At 40.6% G+C, this 27207-nt stretch overlaps 1 protein-coding gene across 4 annotated transcripts in view; it reads left to right on the forward strand.

Annotated features, from left to right (window-relative positions):
* The window catches only part of DMXL1 (Dmx like 1), a 152027-nt gene that overhangs the window by 63148 nt on the left and 61672 nt on the right, over positions 1–27207 (forward strand). For all 4 annotated transcript variants that reach the window (XM_034774425.1, XM_034774426.1, XM_034774427.1 and 1 more), the window contains exons 16-23: positions 1580–1696; positions 6742–6969; positions 8882–10582; positions 11670–11780; positions 14662–14831; positions 19184–19281; positions 24203–24368; positions 25426–25678. In XM_034774425.1, the coding sequence (XP_034630316.1) occupies positions 1580–1696; positions 6742–6969; positions 8882–10582; positions 11670–11780; positions 14662–14831; positions 19184–19281; positions 24203–24368; positions 25426–25678 (2844 nt within the window). The remainder of the gene's footprint in view (positions 1–1579; positions 1697–6741; positions 6970–8881; positions 10583–11669; positions 11781–14661; positions 14832–19183; positions 19282–24202; positions 24369–25425; positions 25679–27207) is intronic.

Genomic DNA, 27207 nt, shown 5'->3' on the forward strand with positions numbered 1-27207 from the left:
ACTGTTTAATTCAGCAAGATGGTGAAGAATGTATCAAAGAGATATTGTTTTGTTTGGATATAATGACTTTTTGCACTTCAGTTATATTTTGAGGCCAAAGATCTGCTTGATTTTGTTGGAATAGAAGTTCAAATGAATGGAACAACATTACAAATAGAACACAAACTACTTTCCTCTTCCTTGAGGAAACAGACTAAGGGTCTAAGTCAGGGGTAGGCAATCTATGACATGCGTGCCAAAGGTGGCACGTGAGCTGATTTTCAGTGGCACTCACACTGCCCGGGTCCTGGCCATCGGTCTGGGGAGCTCTGCGTTGTAATTTAATTTTAAATGAAGTTTCTTAAACATTTTAAAAACCTTATTTACTTTACATTCAACAATAGTTTAGTTATATATTGTAGACTTCTAGAAAGAGACCTTCTAAAAACGTTAAAATGTATTAGTGGCATGCGAAACCTTAAATTAGAGTGAATAAATGAAGACTCGGCACACCACTTCTGAAAGGTTGCCAACCCCTGGTCTAAGGCGAGGAAGCATTTTACCAAGAGGTACCCTTTGTATACTGTAGGAAATGTTGAATAAGACTGATGGCTTTTAGTACAGAGAGAGGCACCTGTTGAAAACAGTAGTCTCTTGTACAGTAGGCCCTCTTTCAGGATCTGGGAGATGCAGGATGTGTAGCTTCCCATACTATTTTGTGGTGGTATGAAAGGCAAATAGATAGCTGAGTCCCATGTTTAATGTTAAGCTAGGGGAATGGTGCCAGATGACACTAGAAAGTGGAGTGGCTGTAAGTCTTTCCAACACTCCTTTCTGATGAGCAATCATTCTTACAACCAGCTAAACCCTTCCTTTGGACACAGGGTTCTAAAAAAAGTCTGACAGCTTCCTTTTTAAACTTGTGTCTAAAAAGATATATAAAATATATATATTAAGTAATTAAATACCGCTCCACTGCATGCCCACAGAAACAAGACCAAAAGGGCTAAGGTGTAAAATATGGTATGTCTGCAGACTTATGTTGTTACTAAAGCCAGCAGTGAATTGTAAACCAGATGTAAATAATTTGTATAAATTTTAATCTGCCATTCTTTTCTGGTGCCTCAGAAATTAGTGACTGTTCCTACATTTAACACTTCTTTATCCATAATATTTGATTAAAAACTGAGCCTACAGTTATATAGTTCACAATGCTTTCAACCTGAAAAATGAAAATATAATGCTGCTCATTAGCACTTTGTATGCTACAGTATAAAATAAAAGCTGTTGCATAGATTTAAGATTTTAAACATAGCTGGTGGTGTTCTTCCCTTGAATTTGTTTTATTGTATCAGTGATAGTATTTTCATTTAACTTTTCAATAACAGGTTCAGAGGGGGAACAAAAACAAAACCCCAACCAAATAAACAGAAGAAACATTTTCTGTATAAGATGATGACTACTTGGAATCTATATACTCTCTTAATTGTAAAGGCAGTAGTGCCTATATTTATATAGTGGGAGAGGGAAAAAAGTTAGTAGCTAACTATTGCTGCACTAGATGTTGCACTAAAAACTTTGTTACTTTAAATTGCAACAGGAAACCTGCAAAATGGATTCTCTGAAAAATTTTACTTAATAGTAATTGAATGTACTCAAAACCGCTCATTATTACACATGTGGAACTTACACTTGAAGTCTGTTCCAGTTTCAGTGGGTAAGTTCTTTTGTTATGATGTAAAAATATTGTTAAACATCAATTATTTGTAACTGTCTGATACTCCTCCTATTTTTAACTGTATTTACTGTTTAGATATTTAAGAAGCTACTGTCTAAAAAGCAATCAGCAATTGCTACACTGAAGGCTACTTTTGGGTTTCCATCACAACTTGTTCTTTCTTGCTCAATAGTCTCTCATCTTTTTGCTCTGGAGCTTTTTGCTTTTTGCTCTGGAGCTTAGTCTTAGCCCAAACTGTGTTTATTTTTTGTTAGTAGTTGAGAAAAATCTATCCAGCTGTTTTAAGTTGTTAGTGGTAGGGATTCAGACTACTTTTGCTCCTCAGTTCAGAAATGGTAGCACAGAATTTCTTCAGATTTTCTGTGTCTTTAGTTCTAAATCATGAATGGTAGACTGCATTAATGCTGAGGGTTTAAAAATAAGTTTTAAGTGAATTGGAGTGCACTGCTGAGTTGCACAGTTGCCAACTTTCATGTGGTAAATAAGCACCTCGACTTTTACAATAAACCAAAAATCAAGCTAATCCCATTTCAAAACAAGGCCAAAACAAGCCAGCCCCTAAGAACTCCAACACTCTGTGACTAGATCCCCCCGGCGTGCAGTCTGGGACTTTGATGGGCCTGCTGTGCACCCTGACTCTCTTCCCCCCCCCCCCCCCCCCCCCCCCGCCTGCCGGGAGCCGATCAAAAAAAAAAAAGCAACAAGCTGCTACAAGCCCAACAAGCTACAAGCCAAAAAACTAGGTAACAAGCAGCTCACAAGCCAATTAAGCCAAAAACAAGCCCAATTTCTGTTTTGTTCTCACCTCTCCTTCACCTCCTCCCCTTCCCCCATGAGTTTGGCATGTCTGGCTGAGTGTCTGTTAACACTTAAAAATTAGCAAAGCCTAAAACCAGGTTCTCTGCCCTCTGTGACTGCTGTTATTAAACTGAGGATAACTGAATGTTCCTGACCCCACAGTCAGACTTGGGCAATAACAAAGATGGTGGTGCAGCAGAGGCAAGATTTCTTCAAGCTGTGTTCTGACAATGTAGTTTTATACTGTCACAGCCTGTGTATGTAGGAGAGGGAAACCAATCTTCAAACCACAACAGCCCTGCCTGGTAAAGGAGAAGCTGGATGCACTCCCTTCCAGCAGGGTTGGTAAGTGTCTCATTTCTACTCCTCCTTCACTTTCCAAACTCATACCTTAGCTGTGTCTCCTTTCTGCTTTTCCAGGTAAATTCTGTCCTAGTCTCTACTTTCTATTGATTCATGCACTTATTTCCTTAAAAAGAAGGGGGGGAAAAATCGTTCATGCAACTTTAAAGTTACAAATTCTAAAATGTTCATAGTAAACTAGTGCCATTTTGCATATATATATATATATATATATATATATATATATTACATGTTACGATATGCATTTAACACTCTATCTGAAAATACATGTAGAGTTAACTTATTGTGAGAACTAGTGTACACATGTCCTCTTTGACAGATTTAATTTTTTTTGGATCAGTATAGTTTCATTGCTTTATATTATACAGGGTTTGAAGCTTGCAGTTCCAACCACTTCAGAAATTAGAGAGGGACTTGACATGTAGAACTTGTTGCTTGTCCAGTAAGGGTTGATCCATCCCTACTCTGCAAATCCATTTTGATCCATGTAACAAGGGTTGATCCATGTTAAGTTAATTTGTTACGTTAAATTCTGCTTTTAAGGGATCGTTAAGATTTTTACTCGCAGGACACATAGAATTTTTTAATCAAATGTAATCATAGAGTTTAGGTCCAGAAAGGGCCACCAGCTCTAGTATGATCTCCTGTATATCATAGGCCACCAAAATCACGCAGCACCTTCACCCTAAACCCAACAACTGAAATTTAGATCAAAATATTACAGCCCACAGGAGACTAGACTGTTATGTTCTGGAGGCAGAGAATAGGAGGGACTGAGGTGTTTGAGGCCTCGGCAATGGCAGGGAAATTATTAGAAACTTTCTTCTGATTTCCAGCCCGAATTTCTTCATGGCCAGTTTCATACACATTTGTTCTTGTGACAGCATTGTCCTTAAGGTTGACTGCAGTGCACCTTTAAGTGGAGGAGGAGGAGAGACATGCATTGTCCAACTTGCCAGAGGAAAGGAAATTACGCTTTAGGGGTGAGCGGGAGAGAGAGGCTCAGAGGCTGCTGCAAAAGGGTAGTAGGTCAGCATGGTGGTGCTGACTCATCCCCCTAGGGACCAGAATGGCTGTGGAATTGAAAAGGAGCAAGGCCGGTGGGAGAAGACCCCTTTTCCCATGCCAGGCAGAGCAGCACCCTTCCTCCTTACCTCCCTCCTCATGGAGGTGGCAAAATACCAGGTTTGGTCAGGACCTGCTGTGGGCGTCATGCTAGTCACACTCCTTTCTAAGGGGACTGGGAGGAGTTATTCCTCACCACCAGATTGGCTAAGGTGGAGTGGGGGCGTTATTTGCCTTCCCCACAGCGGGTTCAGGGAGGGCTTTGTTATTGTGAGTAGAGAAGGGAGTTAAGCTATGATGTTGCAACTCATATAAGTGTGAGGCAGATGTCCAGTGCAAGTACTCCACAGGGGAGGTATGCAGTGACCAGATAAATGGTTTGGTAAAGGGCTTAAAAAGGTGTTTGTTAAAGGAGTGGAATGAGGGGGTTCGGGTTCCTATGAGTGGTACAGCAGGCAGCCAACCGCCCTTTCTTATTGCCTGCGTTAATCCTTGTTTGGGGATGGAGGGAATGGTAAGGTCCCAGCAATAGGTTGGCTGGGGGGCCTGGATTAAAAAAAGCGGGGGTGGTAAAAGTCACCCCGGGTAGATATTGAACACGGAGTTACCTGCACTGTATATTTTAATTTGACGGGGTAGTCCCAGACATCTAATAATAAAAATTGCAGCCTGATTAAAACCGTATCATGTCCGTCCTGTCCTCCTTTCAGTATAGCAAGACAGTAAATAGCTCTTCACCCTTTCCCCTCCCCCAAGGTATTTATCAAGAACAGTCATATTATCCTTGCTGGGCTAAACCAACCACACGCTTCCAGTTTCCCCTCATAAAACAGGCTCTCAATTCCCCTGATCATCCTCAGTAACTCTCCTCTGCTTCTGTTCCAGTTCGAATTTATCTTCCTTGAACATGGGTGACCAGAATTTAACAGTATTCCAAATGAGGTCTTACCCCATTGCCTCTTTCAGAGGAATTAGTACTTCTCTCTCTACTGGAAATGCCTTGCCTGGTACAGGCTAGGATCACATTTGCCTTTTTCATGTCTGCATTATATTGGTGACGCATAGTCATCCTGTGATCTACCAATGCATCCAGATCTCTCTCCTCAATTGTTTCCAACTGATAAGCCCCCAGGCTGCAGCAGAAATTCTTACTCTTAGACCCTCAATGCAGGGGCTTGCACTTAGTACTATTGAATTTCATCCCATTTCCATCACTCCAGTCTTCAAGATCATCCGGATCTTCCTATACAATATTCTGATCTTCCAATACAATATTTATGATGCCTCCCAACTTTGTATCGTGAGCATATTTCATTAGCACTCATGCTCTTTGTGCTAAGGTCATTAATAAAAGTGTTGAATAAGATTGGTCCCAAGGCTGATCTTTGAGGAACTGCACTAGTAACCTCCCTGCAGTCAGATAGTTCGCCTTTCAGAACAATCCATTGCCTTTTCCCCTTTATCTAGTTCCTTGTCCACCTTACAAATCTTATACTAATCCCCATTTTTTTTTTAATTTAATAATCATTTTCCATGTGTGCTTTGGCTTTGCTTTGCTGACATCCAAGTATGTAAGATTTACTGCATTTCCCTTATCTAAAATTTAAAAAGTCAGTTATTTTCTCAAAGAAGGAAATCAGGTTAGTCTGGCATGATCTACCTTTGGTAAACCCGTGTTGCATTACATCCCCTGTACCTCCATTAATTTAATTATTCTTTCCTTCATAATTTGTTCTAAGCCCTGCATAATACTGAGATCAGGCTCACAGAACTGTATCACTTTTTTCTCTTTCTTAAATATAGGTAAGACATTAGCTATTGTCCAATCATATGCTATTGCCTTCGAATGCAAGGATTTTTAAGAAGTCTACCTATTGGACTAGCAATCTCATGTGCCAGTTCTTTCAGTATTCTCGGGTGGAAATTATCTAGTCCTCACAGTTTGAGTGCATTAAACTTTTGTTTTTCTTGCACCTCTGATGTGGCAATTTCCATTTCTGTACACTCGTTTCCACCAGTCATTCTGCCTTTAGGCACATGTTCAATATTATCATTTTTGAAAGATGGGGGGGGGGAAGTATTCACTCAGTTTTTGAGACATACCTAGATTATTATTAATATCCTTCCTGTTGGCACTGCATAGCAGCTTAATCTCATCTTTGCATCTTATTTTTATTTATATAACTACCAAATTCTTTCCTCTTATTTTTTAAATTTTCTTGACAAGAGCTTATTCAGCTTGACTTTTAGCAGTTCTCTTTATTCCCCTATTTTCTATCCTCCAAGATACAGCTTTCTTTGCAAATCAATTCCTTTTTCCTTTCCCTATATGTTCTCTGCTTATTCCTAATAATCTTTCTGAAGTGGTTATTCATCCAGCCATGTCTCTTCCTACAATTTTCCCCCCTTGGTTGGGATGCAAATTGCAAATAATTTTTGTATGGTTGATTTGAAGAAATTCCAAGCCTGCTCCACATTTAAGTCCTTGAGCTGTTAAGTCCAGTTGACTTCTTCAACTAATTCCCTTAATTTCCCAAAGACTTCCCTTTTGAAGTAAAATACCAGAGTTAGTGACTTGTTTTTGGTTACCTGCCATTACATTTAAACTGAATCAACTCATGATCACTCAATCGAAGATTATGTCCTACAACCAGCTCTTTTATGATGTTCTCACTTCTTACAAAAACCAAGTTTAAAATTGTATCCCCTCTTGTTGTTTCAGTGACAGCTGTGTTTTTCATAAAACAATTGTCGTATGTTACGATAACTTTCACTTAACATTGCAAACTTTTTTTTAGATGAAAAAATAGACTCAAATATAGCTGAAGCAGTGTCACATCATGAAGAGCTATATTCTTCCTCTCCGGATCCAGAGAAGATCCAATCTCCCTTCACGCAGAAATATCGGGCCTGTAGAGCAAACCTTCAAAGTACCAGTCGTCTGACTCTCTCTTCGGAAATGGTTTATAGTCAAGAGTTGAATTTACCAGAAGGAGTGGAAATAATAAGTGTTAAACCATCAGCAGGTCTGTAATTTTAAAAGAAATAAAGAACTAGTAAATATCTTGGTATACTGTATTCTATAAGTTTCCTGCGTTGTTAGAATTAAAACAACAACAAATTAACAAATACCTAGTGAACTCAAGAATATGTGGAAACCAGATTTGAAAGGAATACTAAAATACATCGTCCTTTAAAATTTTGGTTTTTACTCCTGGGGCCCAAATGCTGCAACAGAGCTCCTGCCAAAGCTAGTCAGTGAAAAATGTTGCTCTAGACCAAGGATTTCTGCAAGTAAAAGGCAATATGCAGTCCCGAGTAGTGAAATGTGGTTTGTCAGGAAAATTGACTTTATATTAAAAAATAATGTTAAGTCCATCAACATACATCTCCTATGAAGACTACTTAGGATATTCAGACCCTTTATTGGGAGCATGTGTTTTGAGCTAGTGTGAAGGAGCAAGGCCAGATGCCTGCAGTAAAGTAGTTAGGAACAAGTATGTTAGCCCCAGGCTAAAAAAATCCCTGGTACCATAGTAATGAAATGGCAGTTGCTCCAGGTTAATCAAGACACCTGGGGCCAATTAAGATCCTTCTAGAAGACAGTGGAGATAGCTAGATTGATTGGGACACCTGAAGCCAATCAAGGACTGGCTGGAACTAGTTAAAAGCCTCCCAGTTAGTCAGTTTGGTGTGGTTGTCAGGAGCTATAGGAGGGAGCTGTGCTGTTGGAGGAACAAAGTAGTACGAATCCATATCCGGTGCAAGGAAGGAGACCCTGAGGTAATTGTGAAGAAGATATTGAGTGGGGGCTGCTGTGGGGAAGTAGCCCAGGGAATTGTACATGTCCTATTTCCAAAAAGTCAGCTTCCATAGCTGCTAATTTTAGGGTCCCTGGGCTGGAGCCCGGACTAGAGGGTGGGCCCGGGCTCCCCCGTGCCCTCCCTGATTTATCACTGATACTGGGAGACAACAGAGTGTGCGAGGGAGGGTTGTTTCTCCTCACCTCCCTTGCTGGCTTATGATGAAAATGGCTCAGTAGATGTGACCCTTGCCTCTAGAGAGAGAAGGGCTATGTGGAGGGTCACAGTGAGCCTCTGAGGTTAGCAAAATCCATCAGGAAACACAGGACCCATGGAGTCAAGGACAGAACTTTGTCACACTAGCTAGCATATAGTACCTGGATTGCAGTGTGAAGTGCACACACTTCATAATTGTGTGACTTCACATACGTGGATTATGAAAATACACCAACATGAAAGCTCCAGCTATGTTCAAAGATTCAGCAACTGCAGCGTGTCTGAGCTTCTCTGGTGGCCATTGGGGAAGCGGGGTATGGATCCATGTATATACATGGACAGAGAAATCCATTTTTAATTAAAGGTCTATAAATCCATGTCATGACTTGTCACTAGTGCACAATTTATTTTGGAGCTTACAATTCAAATGATCCATATTTTGTGTGTCATCAGGTTCCAACACTGATTATCTGTGTTGTCGATATTAAAATTTGCTTTTATTGCTTAACATATCTGGAGCCACAAGTTACTGTTTATATAATGCTTCTTTCCATTCATATTGGTGATAGTTTTTTTAAAATTTTGAAGTGAAATAATTTAAAACATTTAACTGGGCCTGTTTACATAGGTTGACACTCCCCCTCCCCCCAAGTGTCGCTGTAGAACTGTGTTCAACTTGTTCCTTTCACCTCTTCTCTCTCTGAATGCTTGTAATCATTATTCTGTGTCAGTAAAATAATAGGCACTAGATACTTTGTAGGATGAACCAAAACCAAACTGTATTAGCTTTAAGAAAATTGAGTGAATTTAGTTCGGCCCTTGTATTTAAAAAAAAACAAAAAAAAACCCTTATGTATGGTTACTTATTATTTGACCCTGCTGTAAAACTTGGTTTGTTTTTGTTCTGTTTTAATTTTAGGACACCTGAGTTCTTCCTCCGTATATCCAGTTTGTCATGCCCCTTATCTACTGGCAACTTCTTGCTCAGATGGAAAAGTTAGGTTCTGGAGATGCAGAGTGACTCCTGAGGCAGTGGTTTCTTCTACGCCAGAGTATACTATAAATAGTAATGTTACGTATATATGGGAAGAATGGCCACTACTTGTTGAGGATGGACTTCTTAGTAGTAGTACTGTGAATGTTCCAGGCAGGCCAATAGAAGTTAGTTGCGCACATACAAATAGATTAGCTGTAGCATACAAGCAGATGACATCTAAAAATAGTCGATGTTCTCAGGATTTCATGATGCATGTTAGTATTTTTGAATGTGAATCTACAGGAGGATCATGTTGGATTCTGGAACAGACTCTTCATTTAGATGAAATAAGCATAATGTTGGACTCTGCCATTAGTATTGACAGTAATTTAATGGCATACAATAAACAAGAAGTTTATTTATCTAATAATGAGAGGATTTTGCCCAGCACAAAGCACTTGGTTCACTTAGACTGGATGTCTAAGGAAGATGGATCACATATCCTAACAGTAGGAATTGGATCAAAGCTTTATATGTTTGGCCAACTGGTTGGGAACATGCATGACCAAAGTAGTAAGGAGATGTCTGCATTGCCACTGTGGGAAAATGCAAAAGTTACATCCCTTTGTAGGTTTGTACTGCTACGGTGCGTGGACTTAGTTTCTTCAGTAGAAGGATCACCTCCTCTGCCAGTTTCTTTATCTTGGGTACGTGATGGCATCCTTGTAGTTGGGATGGATTGTGAAATGCATGTTTATTCTCAGTGGCAATCCCCTTCAAAACAAGAGTCAGTTACGAGTGATTCTTACAGTGGAAGCACACCATCTATTACTAGCTTAATGAAACAAAGCCAGTCAGCTGGTTCTGGCCTGCATCCACCAAAGCGAACCTTAACCAGATCCATGACAAGTCTTGCACAGAAACTTAGTGGAAAGAGAACTGCATTTGATCTGTCTGTGGAAATGGAAGATTCTGGTCTTTTTGAAGCAGCTCATGCATTATGTCCAACTTTACCTCAGTACCACCCTTTCCAGCTTCTAGAGCTTATGGACCTTGGTAAAGTACGTAGAGCAAAAGCCATCCTCTCTCATTTGGTGAAATGTATTGCTGGGGAAGTTGTTGCTATAAATGAATCTGAACCTAATCATGATCGGCGACTTAGATCTCTCACAATTAGTGCTAGTGGAAGCACTGCAAGAGACCCCAAGACATTCAACAAAACTGAGAATACAGACTATACAGAAATAGACTCTGTTCCACCACTTCCTTTGTATGCATTGCTTGCTGCAGATGATGACTGCTCACATTTTTGTTTAGAGAAATCCAACAATCAAAATAACTTAAACAAACAAAATGGTTTACCCGATGAAAATTATGAAGATCTTTTTCAAAACTCCAGCCTAAATACAGATGATCTTACCGTGTTTGAAGCAGATGAAGATAATACAAAGCCAAAGGTCATTGATCTTTCTCAGTACAGCCCAACTTACTTTGGACCAGAGCATGCCCAAGTTCTTTCTCGTCACTTGATGCATTCTAGCTTACCAGGTCTCACCAGGATGGAGCAAATGTCATTGATGGCCTTGGCAGATACAATTGCTACTACCAGTACTGATATTGGAGAAAGCAGAGACAGAAACCAGGGTAAGCTATATATTTTAAGTGATAGGCAATACTCTTGTAATTCACAAGCCTTTTTGTAAGGATTTTTATTGTCTTGCAAATGTCTTTCCAGATAAGTGTATTAAATATTCAGTTGTACTAGTATGATGTACTATCGAACAAGATTTTACCATCTGCTGTTTAGGTAAACAGTCCTTTTTTTAAAATTGCAAACTTCTTCATAACACTTTTATTACAGAAATTAAGTTAAGAACTTCAGAAGTATTTTCATTTGTTATTGTTGACTGATATAATCATGAACCATGTGTGTTCACTTTGAGGGGCCCAAGACTGAGACGTGCTTTGCCGTTGGTCAGAAATAACTCAAACGTGACCTTCCAAGCATGCTGGGAGAAGGCGGGGGAAATTAACAGGCTTTTTGGGAAGGTTTGAGGGTATGTTCTGGGGACACTAAGGTTATTTTGCAGCTTTGATGTAATAACTAGCTGAATTGATTCGTTATTTGTATGGGTGTTTTTTGTGGGTTAGGTGGGGATGAGATGCGCGTTGGTTTACTGTTGGATGGCTGTAGTTGGATTATAAATCCAGTTGTTAGGATCCAAAGAGCTTTTTGTATGGTTGCTATTGTTTAAATCTAAAGAAACAATCAGAAGAGTTTCTTCCTGAGAATTTAACTCTCACCGTCCTATGAATGCACTTCCCTTTATCAAACAAGCTTTTTCCCTTTATCCAACATAATAGTTGTATAATACTTTGATACAATAAGCAGCTTATTGTTTTTAGTTACTGATTGAAAGAATAGGGAAAGTATGATTTTTCTTAGAGTTCTAGATTACTCTGCAAAGCATAACTTGCTCAGGGCATGCATCCTTTTTTGCCACTAGTCCACCCTGAGATTGCCTTCGTTTCTTTGTCACTAGTGTTTTAGTTTGGGGTTTAAGAGTTGACTAAATCACTGAATTCATGAGCTCTTTTTTAAATGTGACGTCATAGATAGTGGTCTAGCAAAGAGAAATCAGAGAGCTATTTATAGTCATTTTCCATTTTTTCAAGTTCCTTTCATATGTATTTTCTTTCTGTGAAAATATGACTCAATTTTTATTTATAGGTGGAGAAACGCTTGATGAATGTGGCTTAAAATTCCTTCTGGCTGTTCAGCTGCACACATTTCTGACAACCTCACTTCCTCCTGTCCATCGAGCCCAGCTACTTCACCAAGGTAACTCTACAGATTGGGTTGTGGTTTTTTTTTTTTTTTTTTTTTTTTGGGGGGGGGGGGGGGGGGGGGGGGGGAGACAGTGTTCGCGTGATTTAACAATTTAAATGATTTCTATCTATTACATACTACAGTTCCGCATGCAGACTTGAAATACATGCAGAATTGTAGTATGAGAGAATTGCAGAGAGCATTGCAGTAAGTTCTAACAGCCCATTTGCCTTGCAAGCCCTGCGCATGCTCATGCTGAAGAGTAACATAGCTGTTTGTTAACTTGTTGTGTGCATGCTTCTTGATTAATCTCTTTGGGGTAAAGATATCCTTTTATGAATTTCTGTTATAAAATACTGGAAAGAGCTTTGTTTAGAAATGAGTAATATGACAAGACATTATTTGAACATTGTATAGAACAGTTCATTTTAGTGCTTATTTTATTTTAGCATGAAAGACTCACAGCATAGGGTAAGAATTTTCAGAAAACATTAGTGACTTAGGAGCTGAAGTGCCTTAGTAACTTTTGAAAATGGGATTTAGGCTTTTTAAGTCACTTTTGGTGCTTCTGGAAAATTTTACCCATAATCAAGTTAGATTGTTTCCATGCTTCCAGCAAACTTCTGCTGAGGAGCAGTGCTGCTAGAATAAATCACCAAACTTGAACTGATTTTATTTTTAATTGGTGATTATAGCAATCCTTTTCAGCAACTACTTTCAGTTCTATGATAGTCTTTACATATGTTTAATTGCAATTTCTCTTGGATAAAATTAATATATAGCTTTCACAATTTCAGTATTTCTTTTGGTGTGTTTAATTTGTTATCAAGTTAAAACAAAAAAGGACAAACTAGTACTTTCATATGCATTGTAGCATCTAACACTATTACAGTCTGAACAGTAACGTATAGTATAAAATGTGCTGCAAAAAAAGTTTTTTACAGAATTGACATAATCAGATATTTATAGTATTTATCTAACTCACGACTGTCATTAGTGCTACCTACTTGAAAATTGCCACTTCGCAAGGCCGTTTGGTGCTGAATTTCTTTAAAAAAAACAAAACCAAAAACGTTTGGCTTTGTACTTTAAAGTAAAATATTCCTGTCAGCGTTAAAGAGGCAAGACATATTTGCTAAAGACTGGCCAAATGCAAAGGCTCTATATATTATTTTATTTATTTATTTATTTTTAAATGTCTTCAACAGCCTTGGTTTAGGTTCTACTTCTTGATGAGCTCTGTAAAGCAAACCAAGATTGGATGCAATTTCTGTTTTTCAGTAATGTTTGGGTTAGTGAGTTATTCATGTGTAAACTTCCTAGTTGAGCACAGTTCAAAGCTGAATACAGATATGGTTGATCCAGTAGCTTAACGTGCTGAAGATTACCTGTAACTTAAAAATAACAATACTGATTTTTTCTAAATGTGATGTAAGTTTGTAGGTCCTGATGATACTTAAAAGAAAATAAGCAAATTCAGAAGTAAACTTGCACAGTAGATTATCCTGAATGTTGAAATGCAGCAAGGTAGTTTTAGAAAGTGCATGCCGAATTGACTGTACAGGCACAAAATATGATCATAAGTCTGAATTTAAACTCACTTCGTTCAAACCACACCAGAACAGAAGACTTAAAGGAGTACTATGTCAGTGGTTCTCAACCAGGAGTCCGGGGTCCCCTAGGGGGCCGCGAGCAGGTTTCAGGGCATCCGCCAAGCAGGACCAGTGTTAGACTTGCTGGGGCCCAGAGCAGAAACCAAAGTCCCACTGCGTGGGGCTGAAGTCTGGGGTCCTGAGCAACTTAGCTTTCAGTGAAGCCCTGTGGCATGGGGTCCTGGCAATTGCCCTGCTTCCTACCCACTAATGCCGGCCCTGGCTTTTATATGCAGAAAACCAAATATTGTGGCACAGGCGGGCCGTGGAGTTCTTATAGCATGTTTGGGGGGCCTCAGAAAGAAAATGGTTGAGAGTCTCGTACTATTCCATACTAAATTTAGTTGGTGGGTCTGTTTGGTATGGTTCTTTCTTAAAATAAAAATGACAGTGTATTTCATGAAAGTTAAAGGGTATTTTCATCAAGCCAAATGCTTTAATGATGGAAATATTTGCTTGATACTTCATAAAACTTTAAAAAAGCCAACTATGAACGTATTGTAGCTACAGTCCTTTTTATCTGTAAAATGCTCAATTAGGACAGAATTTTCCATGTTTCCTTTTTGCTTTGGGTAAATAATACTCTGTGCCAAAAGATTACAAAAGCTTGTTTCCTGAAAGCTGTTTCCAAATTTGACTTCTTATTTTGGAATTTGATGAAGTGTGAGAAGATGATTTTTTCAGGAGAAATAAAACCCCAGAATGTTTACAATTTAGACATTAAAACTTGGCATGATTTAAAAAAAAAAAAAAAAAAAAGAGGAAGGGGGGGAGAAACTTTTCACTGAACATGTCGGTATTGTTAGTTTTCCTTGGAATTTAGCATTTAATCAAAATTAAGCTAAACTTTCTGAACTTTTTGGTAAATTTCACTTAATTAAATATGCAAAATTTCACATAGGTATGACATTGCCACTAGCTATCTTTAAGGGCATTTCTCTGCAGATATTTGTGTTTAGTAGTTTATATTTTGGACATTACATCTATTGTCCGTGAACTAGAAATGGCCAGTTTATAAGTGAATAATAAACAGGTTGTCCATTTGTAAGACAGTACTTAACTTTCACATATGTGTAAACTAGGAATGCAAGGCCTGCAGTTGTTTTAATGCCTACCAAGTTTCTGGTCTTGTGCTTTCACAGTTAAAAATCAAAGACAAAACCTTCTGAACTTGCAGTTTGTCTTTCAGGTTTTGTTGTCACTGAACGAGTACTTTTTTTCTTTTGTGGATTATTGTATAGGCTTGTCTACTCGTCACTTTGCCTGGGCATTTCATTCAGTAGCAGAAGAAGAACTACTGAACATGCTCCCTGCTGTGCAGAAAGGGGATCCGACCTGGTCAGAACTCAGAGCTATGGGTGTAGGATGGTGGGTTCGGAATACCCATAGTTTGCGCAGATGCATAGAAAAGGTAAATATAGTTTACTGAAAACAAATTAGCTTACAGCATATTACCAGTTATTCATATATCCTAGAATAATTATGCTACCCAGTTTCCTTATACGAAAATGGTTGAAGTACACTAGCGTCCTGTTAACTCTTGTTCAGTTACAGGGATGCTATGATTAGAGGGCCTTAAGGGTCAAGAATTTAACAGCAGTGGGATGGAGAAGAATTCAGTGCTTCCTGAAGGACGTGATTTTTTTTTTTTTTTTTTTTTTTACCATGGGGTGGGGGGGGTTGCTTCATTTCTTGTCACTTTACGGATTTTAAGTGTTGAATTTCACTGCATTTTGTGAAAGAGGTCGTTCAAGTTATAAACTTGACAAGAAGTTATAAACGAGGACAAGAAGTAATGGGCTTAATCTGAAGCAAGGGAGATTTAGGTTAGATATTAGAAAAGCTTTCTAGCTATCAGGGCAGTTAAACTCTGCAATAGGCTTTCAAGGGAAGTAGTCTTTTGAAGTTTTTAAGAACAGGGTTGGACAAACACCTGTTAATGATGTCTCGGTTTACTTGATTTTGTCTTAGTGCTGAGGGTTGGACTTGATGACTTCTCAAGGTCTCTTCCAGCACTACATTTCTATGATTCTGTGACTTTTGGCTCATCTTCATCTTGTAGAAATATTTGGTTTTTAATTCTGCGCTGTGAGGGAGTATAAATGTCCTTTTAAACTCTGCAAAGTCTCATTATTGAACATTCAGTATTTGGAGTTAACCAGTCAAATAATTTTTAGCACAAGAGCCTTGCTTGACTTTGGCACACACAATGACTGTTAGGAAATGGAGCCCAGTATGGAAGTGATTTCTCATTGTGGTAAATCCAGCACACAAAAAAGGCACTGTTAAGTTACATGTTCTCATGGCAGATATAAAGTATTAATGAGGTACCAAGGCTCAACTTACACATTATTTATTATTTTAACAAATGGGGTGTAAATAAATCTACTTATATGTTCAGTTATTTAGGAAACGTGTTTTCTTTCACTTGCATGCCTGTGCATATTATATTCTTGTTTTTTTGTGAGTTTAACATCTATAAATAGTATGTTCAGGGCACCAAAGTGGTGCAGATATTTTCTACAGTCTCTGCTTCCTGAGGACTGCAGGTGAAAAATACTAATGAAGTCAGAAGGTAAGTCTGCTATCCGTGAGAAGTCGGAAGCTCTGCAGGACACTGGAAGCTAGGGGCAGCATGGATCTTATGGAACTGTCTAAGAAGAAAATTGATTTAGACCAGGGGTCTCAAACTCAAATGATCACGAGGGCCATATGAGGGCTAGTTCATTGGCCTGAGGGCCCCATCACTGACACCCCCTCCCTCGCTGCCCCCGGCTTTGCCCCCACTCCACCCCTTCCCTGAAGTCCCCACCCCAACTCCACCCCCTCCCTGTCCCCAGAGGGTCCATCAGGGGTGTGGCGGGGGCCCAGGGCAGGGAGTTGAGGTGCAGCAGGGGGTTGGGGTGCAGGCAGGGGGCTCAGGGCAGGGGGTTGGGGTGCAGGAGGCATGTGGGGTGCAGCAGGGGGCTCAGGGCAGGGAGTCGGGGTGCAGGAGGGGTGTGGGGTGTGGCAGGGGGCTCAGGGCAGAGGGTTGGGGTGCAGCAGGGGGTTGAGGTTCAGGCGGGGGCTCAGGGCAGGGAGTTGGGGTGCAGGAGGGGTGTGTAATGCAGCAAGGGTCTCGGGGCATGGGGTTGGGGATCAGGCAGGGGGCTCAGGGGATTGGGGTGCAGAGGGGGTGTGGGATGCAGCAAGGGGCTCAGGGCAGGGGGTTGAGGTGCAGGCAGGGGGCTCAGGGCAGGGAGTTGGCGGGCGGGGTACAGGAGGTCTTCGGGCTCCGGGGTGGCAGCGCCGCACACCGGGGCCAGGGCAGGCTGCCAGCCCCGGCCCTGCTCCTGCTCCGCTCCAGGAAGTAGCTGGAACCATGTCCCTGCGGCTCCTGGGGGAGGGCGACGCAGGGCTCCGCATGCTGCTTGCCTCACCTCCAGGTACCTCCCCCGAAGCTCCTGTTGGCCGCGGTTCCCCGTTCCCAGCCAATGGGAGCTGTGGGGGGGCGGTGCCTGGAAGGACAGAGCCCTCTGCTTCTTCTCCCTCCCCTCCCCCCCACTTCAGGGAGCGGCACAAGGGCTCGAGGTGGGGCAATCCTGAGGCTGTAGTTTGCCCACCCCTGGCCTGGAGGTAGGCCGGGGGGGCGAGTGCAGGCTGCTTGGCAGGCCGCAGGAAATAGCCCTGCAGGCCGCATATTTGAGACCCCTGGTTTAGACCCTGGTATCACATTTCCTAACATTCTGTGCCCATAATTTTCATAATGGCTCCTATACCTTGCAAGCTTTATATATCAGTGAAATGGTAAATATTGAAACTTAGGTCTAAGCCTACTGTGCTTATTTAACATTGTTTACATTAACAATAGTGTTTCACACCTGTTTCAGGCTGTCTGGAAATTGAGGCAGACAGCAGTGCATCAGTTTATATTTGGTTTACCATATGGCTAGATATGAGGCAAGATCCTCTGTTTGTATAGAATGGTATAGCTTCATTGGAGCCAATAGAGCTATGGTGATTTGCACCACATGATGGTCTGGTCCTTGATTATTGCTTTAATGAAAGCTTAAATAATGTCACACAAGATGTAGTCATCTAGGAAAATGACTGGCTTTTGTTGCACTATAATCCAGCTCAACTTGACCTGACTGATTTGCTTCAGCATACACTTGAACCTTTTCTACTGCCCTCAAATTTTAGTATGTGAAACCATTTCCCTCAGAAGCCAATTGCAATTACTTGCATTTAATAGAAAAACTGGTAACTACAACTTTGCATGCATGTCCCCTCCCATCATTTGAATGATGCTATCTAGTGACTTAGTTTACCCTGCTTGATATAGGACAATCTGATAACCAATATTGAGGGGATTCCGTTAAAATCTATGGAGACCAAACATAGTAACAAGGGAAGTTGAGGAGATGCAAACCTCTACTATACAACATGAGCCAAACTTTGAGAGCTTCTAAAATGGACCTTCACAAATCTGCATTTGTACAAGTGTATTTTGTGGGACGACTATGACAGGTGTATTGGAAATTTGGCCCTCTATGATTTACTTATCCTCAGGGTGGACAAAATCGATGATTTTTAAAAAGGGTTTTTTTATTTAAATTGGATTTTTTAAATTTAAATTAAATGCAGATTTACTTTTAAAAAAAATAAACTAATTTACATTTAAGTTTGAAATTGACAAGCTGTTAAGACCTGAACTTACCTTTTATTAAAAAAAAAGGTAAATTAAAGACAAAAAATAATATTTAGTACATATTTTGCTACCAAGTTTTAAAAAAAGTCAGACCACTTAACTGGTGGAAGTCACTGGCTAAATACTTGAAGCTTGCCTTCCTCTTCCGATCTGCACATAAAAAACAGGTATGAGAGGATGAGATCTATTGGTTTTAAAATCTTGAAGGATATAGTATCAGAAATCAGTTCTATTCACTAACTACAGATATTTTCTTTGCTTAATAAATCAGTTAGTGAAACGTGCAAAACATGTTTTAGTAAACTTTTTTTTAACGTATGCAGCACACTTATTTATTTAATAAAAAACTTACAATGCTGGTTTTGTGCATTTTAATTGAACTTGCGTTTTCATGCGAATAAACTTTGGATTAAAAAAATCGCCATCTGATAAAGAAGTAATGGATCATTCAACATTTTTCTGAAATACAAAATCCCCAAATTAAGAATCTGACTAAATGTATATTAAATCCTGTAATTGCTTAAGTGTGTGTGTGTGTGTGTGTGTGTGTGTGTGTGTGTGTGTGTGTGTGTGTGAGAAAGAGAGAGAGAGAGGGAGAGATGTATTCTGATTAGCAAAAGGAAGCACCACATTTAGCGTAAAGACTGTTAGTTGCTAAATCAAGGTTTCCTGTTTTCTGATTTATGTCGGTTAAAATTAGTTAAATCATTATGATTTAAATCAGTCCATTCTGCTTTTCCTTTCCTGATGACTTAGAACTTTTTTTCATATCTATCAGAGTTTCTGCCCAAATGTTCAGTGCAAAAGAGTTAATGTAGACTAAGTAAATAAATGTTTTTTTATTTACATAACTGACTTTTATCATAAAAACCTGAAATCAATGTAACTTTGATTTGATGAGGAACTGGTTTTTGTTAATTGTAAGCAAAAAATATACCTAATTGATCTTTGCCATGTGTATCAGAACTACTTAAACTGAATTTATTTAACAATGACTAAATCAGTTTAGGGATAGTGCTTTCAGATTACTTTTAAATCTGTCACAAATTTAACAAAACCCCATATATTCACAGGTAGCCAAAGCAGCTTTTCAACGAAACAACGATCCACTTGATGCAGCTATTTTTTACCTTGCAATGAAAAAGAAGGCTGTGATTTGGGGATTATACAGGTAGGAAACATACAAGAAAACAGTTATTTATAAATTCTAAGATTTGTAAATATTTGCTCTTAAGTACAATACCATATTGTCCAGTCCATCTGATAAAAATAATTTATTTGTCTCTTCTATTCAAAAGCAGTAAAAAACTTCCAGAAATTCCTTTTACTGACACACATACTACGGTAATCATAATGTGTTCTGAAGTCTGTATTCATTTTGGGGGTTTTTTTTTGCCACACAAGTATTTTAGCCAAAAATGTTTTGATGCTCTTCAGTCTTTAAATCTCTGTATGTTTAAAAAGACTGCCTGGTTCGTGTTCTTTCATTCCTATAATTCAGAATTCATTCTTTCTTTTAAAACTTCAATTTCAGCAGGATGTATTTATAATTCACACATTGTGGTATTTAAAAATGTGTGTTTGAGATTATTTTGATCTTAAAATGCATACAGGATATAAATTTAATCCAGAATATATTTTAAAAATTGTACATTCGGGCCTTAAGAAGTGTGATGCAAATTCTAAAACTGTATTGCACATGTGCAGTGGCTAATTTACATGTTAGATTACATATTAGTCAAGATTTCCAAAAGTGAATGTCTAAAGTTTAGTCTCTTAAACCCGTAGCAGCCTCATCCACTACTACACAACTCTGAGTCATTCCAGAGCACTATTCTGAGAGTGTACTGAATTTAGACTAGGGGTCCTGAGGGAAAAATAGCATGTGATCATATAAATAAAGACTGTACCATAATGCTTATGCACATGGGGGCTGGATTGAAGTCACATAGCATCCTTAATTCAGTCACTTTCTAATGTTTGAGTGATCAACTTTGCCATCTTGATGTTCTTTTAATGTAGGTTTTTGATGTAACATACTTTTATTTTTAAGAACTGTCTTGGGACAAATGAACTTTTCCACGTTCATTATTCAAATTGATCAGACTGATTTAAATTGTCAGTAGCTTCCAGTATTGCCTGTCACTTTTTTAAAAATAGCAAATCTCTTAGGATGTTATCAAAACCATGAGACAAGAGCCTCTGTTTACCACTGGAAAGATTATTGCACTTGTTGTCACATGAGGAAACCAACAATAGAGGCTTTCAAGCAAATGACTGGTACTATGTGAGGATATTTTTGGTAAGTAGTATTGCAACAGAGCAGTAAAGCTTCCAAAGCATGTTGTATTCTTCTTTGAGTGCTTGCTCATGTCGATTCCATTTTAGGTGTGCATGCGCCCATGTGCACGGCTGTTGGAGATTTTTGCCTTAGCGGTACTCATAGGGCCAGCTGTAGCGCCTTCTAGAGTGCCACGCTCGTGCCACGGTATATCAGGTGCTGCCAGCCCATGCCCTCTCAGTTCCTTCTTACCGCCCATGGTGATCACTTGGTGCGCCTCTCTTGCTTGTTAAGAGCTAGCGGTTTCTTCCATTGGACTTCATGCCTTCGGGCCTTTGTTCGATTGTAGTTAGTGTAAAGTAATTAAGTGCATAGTTAGCTGATAGTTAAGCTCCCAGCAAGGACTTCGCCCCAAGCAGGGCATGCCCTGAGCTCCCAGGTTTAAGACCTGTTCGATCTGTGGCAGGCCACGACAGCTGCCTTAAGTCCTTGGGGGAATCACACAACAAGGAGCATTACCAGATCTGTAAGAACTTCCAACCTCACGCCCAGAAGGAGAGGGACATTGATGGAGTCCGTTCTCTACCCGGCTTTTGAGCCCTCTACACAGGACACAGAGAACTTCAACTACCACGTGCAATGCACTGCCGGTGCCCACTCCTTTCAGCATCATTCGCCAGTGCTGAAGAAGAAGGTGAAGAAGTGCTCACCGGTGCCAAGCAAAAGGCCCCAGGGTCATCCGGTAGAGGGACTGGGCCTGTCAGCCAGCCTTCTCCGGAGCAGCGTGAGCATGCCTCCGTGGCTGGGGCTCTTAGCCCTCTTAAAGCTCCGTCACTGACTCTGGTGAGCGGTATGGGACCCACCACCCTGCCTGCACCATTGTCATCCCAAGCCCAGGTGCAGAAAGAGCGCAGGTCTCCACCTGTTCCTATTGTTAGCCAAATGGGCTCGTTTCCCCCTGGAGCTGCCCAATTACCCCAAGGAGGCACGGGAGTCTAGAAGACGGCTTCAAGTTCTTTATTGATCAGTCAGCTGAGCGGGTGTCCCCCTCGACTCATGCCAGAGGGAGGAGCACACCTTACAAGCATAGAGCAAGCCTTTTTATACCCAGTAACAAATGACTTAACGTGCATACATTCTGCTGACCTATGGAATTTTTAAATTCCTTTTTAGGGGTATATAGAATACATCTGTTGGGGCCGTAAATAGGATACATTTGTTGAGCCTCTTTGATTGATTGTCTTGCTATATGTTCATATATGGGAAAGGGAGTTTATGGCCATGGGGAACAGCTGAAATAATAGGCGAGTATTTGGCCTTTGTTCTAACACTATGACCTCTCCGGTGCCGCAGGACCATATGATCATAGAATATCAGGGATGGAAGGGACCTCAGGAGGTCATCTAGTCCAACCCCCTGCTCAAAGCAGGGCCAATCCCCAGACACATACCCCAGTTCCCTAAATGGCCCCCTCAAAGATTGAACTCACAACCCTGGGTTTAGCAGGCCAATGCTCAAACCACTGAGCTATCCCTCCCCCCACCACCCTCCAGGCTTAAGGCTCCCCGAGAGGGCAAGGCAGCTGTTAAGACCTCTCCGGGGGCAGGGGAGGGCCGTCTGTTGCCGGACATGCAATCCCATGGCAAGTCGTAACCGCTCCGCCGGTTGCCCAAACTCTCCCCCTGGATGCCGAGACATTATTTCCCAGTGTGGGAACGACGGTCCCCATATTCAGACCAATGCCGTTTGCCCTCTTGCCAATCCGCATCTAGACGTTGCTCCCTCTGACGTTACCGGTCTCTGCAGCACTGTTCCCCTGATGCCAATCTCCCTGGCACCAGACACATTCTCCCTGCTCAGCGCTCACCGGTAGCCATAACCAGCAGGCAGACCCAGGCATTGACAACTCCTCTGTGGTCGCCGGAGAGTGGTTCCTCTGCTGCGGAGGCCCAGTTCAGCCCATCGCCCCAGTCTCCGCGATGGGATTAGGCACCGGAAACTGCTCTACCATTCATGGCACTGCAGTGGCAGCAATGCCAGTGGCCAACACAGTGGCTGTATTTGGGAGCATGGGGCATTCCGTTGATGACCATGTCCCCTTTGCAGCGCGCTTCAGTGGCTGTGTCGGAGCGAAAATCAATGACCCCACTGGCACCGGGCCAGGTACTGGAAGCTCACTTCGAGGTTGGGATGGAGGATCCAGTGGCTACCCCCCAAACGTCCCTCTCCAGTGGCTGTCGAGCCCTCAGGGCCGCCGCCTCTTCCCTGGACGAGGTGGTCACAGGACCTTCCAGAGCCAGCCTCCCGGATGACTTTAAACAACACCAAGCTCTTCTCAGGTGGATTGCTGAGAACTTGGGCTGGAAATGCAGGAGATGGCAGAGCAGGAGGACACCCTTTTCAATGTCCTCTCAGCCTCCACACTCGTCCAGATTGCCCTACCTGTATGTGATGGGGTTCTCAAGATTGCTAAGGCTCTGTGGCAGACCCCTTCCTCTATCTCACTGTGGTGGAGTGGTCACTGCCCTGAAAGGGCTTGAAGCCAGCCCTGGGAGAGGGCTGGGGCTGCGAGCTAAAGGCTCGCTGATTGGGGAAGCAGCCGCAGCTGGGCCATGCCCCAGTCAGACTGCAGCTGGCCCTATAAAAGCCCAGTGAAGCCAGGAGCTGAGAGGACTCTCCTAGCTCTTGAGGGAGAAGGAAATGCCGACAAGTCCGACATCAGGTGCTGTTGGCAAAAATGTTTTGCCAACAGCACCTGATATACTGTGGCATGAGGGTGCTACAGCTGGCCCTACGGGTACCACTAAAGCAAAAATCTCTGATGGCCGCGCACATGGGCATGCACATACCTAGAATGGAATGCACGTGAGCAACACATCTCGAAGAACAACAGTTACGAAAGGTAGGTAACTGTTTTATTCAGTGGTTGCCTTAACAATTGAAATATAACATTATCTTCAAGAAATTCTATTTCACTATTTCTTAAAAGCATGTCCTCATACAGCACTAGTATTTTCCTTTGAAAGCTATTGCTGATTTCCCAATTTTCATCAGAAGTGGATATATTCTCTGTAGAACTGGAAAATGAGGCACATCCTCTCAGTTCAGATAATGTCCTAAGAGTAAGTTTGTACTAGTCCAGGGGTCGGCAACGTTTAGCACGTGGCTCACCAGGGTAAGCACCCTGGTGGGCCGGGCCAGTTTATTTACCTGCTGACACGGCAGGTTCGGCCGATCGCGGCCCCCACTGGCCACGGTTTGCCGTCCCGGGCCAATGGGGGCAGCGAGAAGCAGCGGCCAGCACATCCCGCGCCGCTTCCCGCCGCCCTCATTGGCCCGGAACGGCGAACCGCAGCGAGTGGGGGCCGCGATCGGCCGAACCTGCCGCGTCAGCAGGTAAATAAACTGGCCCGGCCCACCAGGGTGCTTACCCTGGCGAGCCGCGTGCCAAACGTTGCCGACCCCTGTACTAGTGTATAAAACCCACCATTAACTTGAAAATATAACCATCGAATAACTAGTATGAGACAGTTCCAGGGTACATGGGAAGGTGCTTATCAGTTCTGTTGATATTTGAAAATTTAAAGACTGAACATTTATTTATCTTAAACACTCACCACTTCAATTTTAAAAAGATATAATTGTGTTGGTACTTTTTAGATAAACAAATACTTCAAAAACGTAATGGCTTTATGCATACACATTTGGACAGCTATCTAAATCAAATCTTGAGTCAGATATCTAGAATTAATCTAATAAAATTTTAATATTAAACAAGTTTTTTCCCTCATCTATCTTGTTAAATCTGCAGGTCCCAAAAAGAAACTAAGATGACACAGTTCTTTGGGAACAATTTTACTGAAGATAGATGGCGTAAAGCAGCATTAAAGAATGCTTTTTCTTTATTAGGCAAACAGCGCTTTGAACATTCTGCAGCATTTTTCTTGTTGGCTGGTCACTTGAAGGATGCAGTTGAGGTAATAAAATAGTAGATTCTTCTATTTGTTTAAATAGTGCTAATTTTATGATAGTTTTTAGTCATTTCTTAATATTTTTTGTCTCCTAAATTTACAGGTATCTTCTTAAATAGGTTTACAGTGCATCTGAATTTTTGTCATCTAGTGTGACACAACTGTTGGAAATTCTCTCTATTTGTACCTTGTGATTACTGCACCTTTGGATCATTATTGAAAAGCTTCTTACACAGTGTGAAATTCTTTTTGTTTTTGTTTTTTCATGTCATTAATGAAGCTTTGATGCACAACTATTCCTGATCTTTGCACTTGGATTTAAAAATGTTTTGTTTTTATCATTTCTCACCTAATAAGTTCAAGCTACAATTGATTTCTCAGTAATAGTAGTGGTAGACAGTCTGCCCAATAACTGTTGCTTTTAAGCTTCCAGTGATCTATCATAAGGAAACCCAGGAGGTGATAGATCTGGGAGGGTCCTTGGGTGCTGCTGGAGTCAAAGCATAGAGATCCCTTTACCAGGAAAAAAGCCATCTGGCTGAATAGTTAGGAGGAAGGTTGGTGGAAAGTGAGGGTATATCTAGTTTGTTTAGTATAGTTTATTGGACAGCATGGACAACTTGATGAAGTGTTGTGTGCACATCTCACTGGCTAGCTGAACTTAGTCTCCTGTGAATCAAAGGTACAATGTCATGTCAAAATTCTGCAAATGCTGTTCTGACAACATCGTGTCAAAAAATAGTTGGTCCATCCAGATGCATCATGCTGGAAGATTGTATGGAGTGAATGTATGGAGGGTAAATTATATGCAGGAACTCTAAACCCTGCATACATTACTGGATGACACTTTGCTATTATCACATATTTGCAGTTGCTGTCAGAGAGTTTGCAGAATTGAGCAAAAATTGACACTTCCAGTGAAACCATATTTCAGCAGGCTCATTTCACATTTTTGTCCTGTCATAAAATGGTGTATTCTTGGTGTAGGCCTTTTAACCTAAGGAGAAATGAATATTTAGTCTCTTAAAAAATGTGGTGTTTTTTTTTTTTTTTTTTTAATTAGGTCTGCCTTGAAAAATTGGGTGACATTCAGCTGGCTCTTGTAATATCAAGGCTTTATGAGTCAGAATTTGAAGTATCTAGTATGTATAAATCCATACTGCAGAAGAGAATTTTGGGAAGTGCCTTTCCTGGTAAGGAGAGTTCATCAAACATGCATTGTGACCCTTTTCTACGAAGTATGGCTTTTTGGATTTTGGAAGATTATAGCAGGGCTCTTGATACTCTAATTAAGCAACCTGCTGGAAATGAAGAAGGTAAGAGTCTCTAAATATGTTAGCTATGAAATTAGTTGCTAGTATTTCTGCACTTAAATTTAATCCACAGTTTAAAGTCTGTTTTGACTTTAGTCAACTCCTGTAAAGCCAAAAAGACCACTTGATGCCTATTTTATTGCTTACCTTTACCAAGTCTTGTTCTTCAGCTATTTTTTGTAACAGCAATTGTAAAATGAAAATATAATCAAACTTAATTGGCCACTTCTTTGTGACCCAGGAACCATTTTCCTGATTGCTGCAGAGTAGAGCTCCAGAGACAAGATGATGATTCTTAGATTGTGTGGATAGTCTTGTCTTCTCAGGAAATGTCTACCACAGGGAAACGAAAATTGGGAAATTGTTTGGTGTCGTGGACTCATATGGACTCCTGAGTGTTCCATGTACACTGTGTGCTAGCATTCATTGGTTTAAAAGATGTTGAAAGTAACTTCATACCTGTTAAATTTGTAGCCTTTTAAGTCCACTGTGAACCAGCTCAAGGTTAGATTACAGCCCAAGTCACAAAGTATTAGTCTATGGAATTTCAAGTACACCAACACCCTAATGGTCACAGGACAATGTCTTGATCCCAACAATGCTGTTGAAAGCACTTTTTGAACTAATGATGATTTCATTTAATAAAGTACTGTATTTCAGGTTGTAATGGCTGATAAAACTGCATACCATGTTTTACAAAGTGGTTTCCTAGTTCCTTCCTAAATTGCTGATGTAATTCCACCTAATGAGGCAGTTATTCTATTGTTTGCCAATATCCTTCTTAGGTCCTTCTCTGTAGTGTTAAAAGAGCATGTGTTTTCTACTTGGTGTGGACTTCTTTTGACATTTTGTTTGACTCTCAATACATTCAGCTGCCTCTAAGAGGGCAGGTCTAAATATCTAGTTGAATGTATTTTGTAATGTTGTAGTCTGACAGATCTGTGGTTAGGTCATGTCATGGCTTCTGCTATCCAAGACAGTAAGGCTTCGCTGGCCAGCATCTGTTCTAAGCTATGGGATGCCTTGCACATGCTATGTTCCCAATATTCCAGTGGTATTGCATTCATGTTTAGACCTTATGGCTCATAAAATAACAGAGTAAAATGGTCACTGGTCTCTGAAATTACTTTAGTATTGGACTAAACACAGAACTGATATACCAGTGCAAGTTTAATTTCTTCTAGTCTAATACTGCTATTAATATATATAATTTTGTATAATTTTTATATAGTTGTACTTTTAAATTGTATACATTTTTATATTTATATCTATATATAAATATATGTAAACATTATCAATGTAATCGCTTCTTTGTGTACTATAGTTGTCATAAAACTGTTTAACAACTTGTTTTAAGATGTGCTTTTTGGAGTTGTCTTTCCTGTGAGGGACAGGATGGATAAAAAACCACATCTACGTTATTTTTTCATTTTAGATGTTAACATGATCTTTGGTAAGACATACTGGAAACGAAAGGTTACAGTTTAAATTGTTTGTTGTTCTCATAGTACAAAAATTACACAGCTCAGATT

Source organism: Trachemys scripta, chromosome 6 (assembly GCF_013100865.1).
Source record: "Trachemys scripta elegans isolate TJP31775 chromosome 6, CAS_Tse_1.0, whole genome shotgun sequence".
Taxonomy (NCBI): domain Eukaryota; kingdom Metazoa; phylum Chordata; order Testudines; family Emydidae; genus Trachemys; species Trachemys scripta.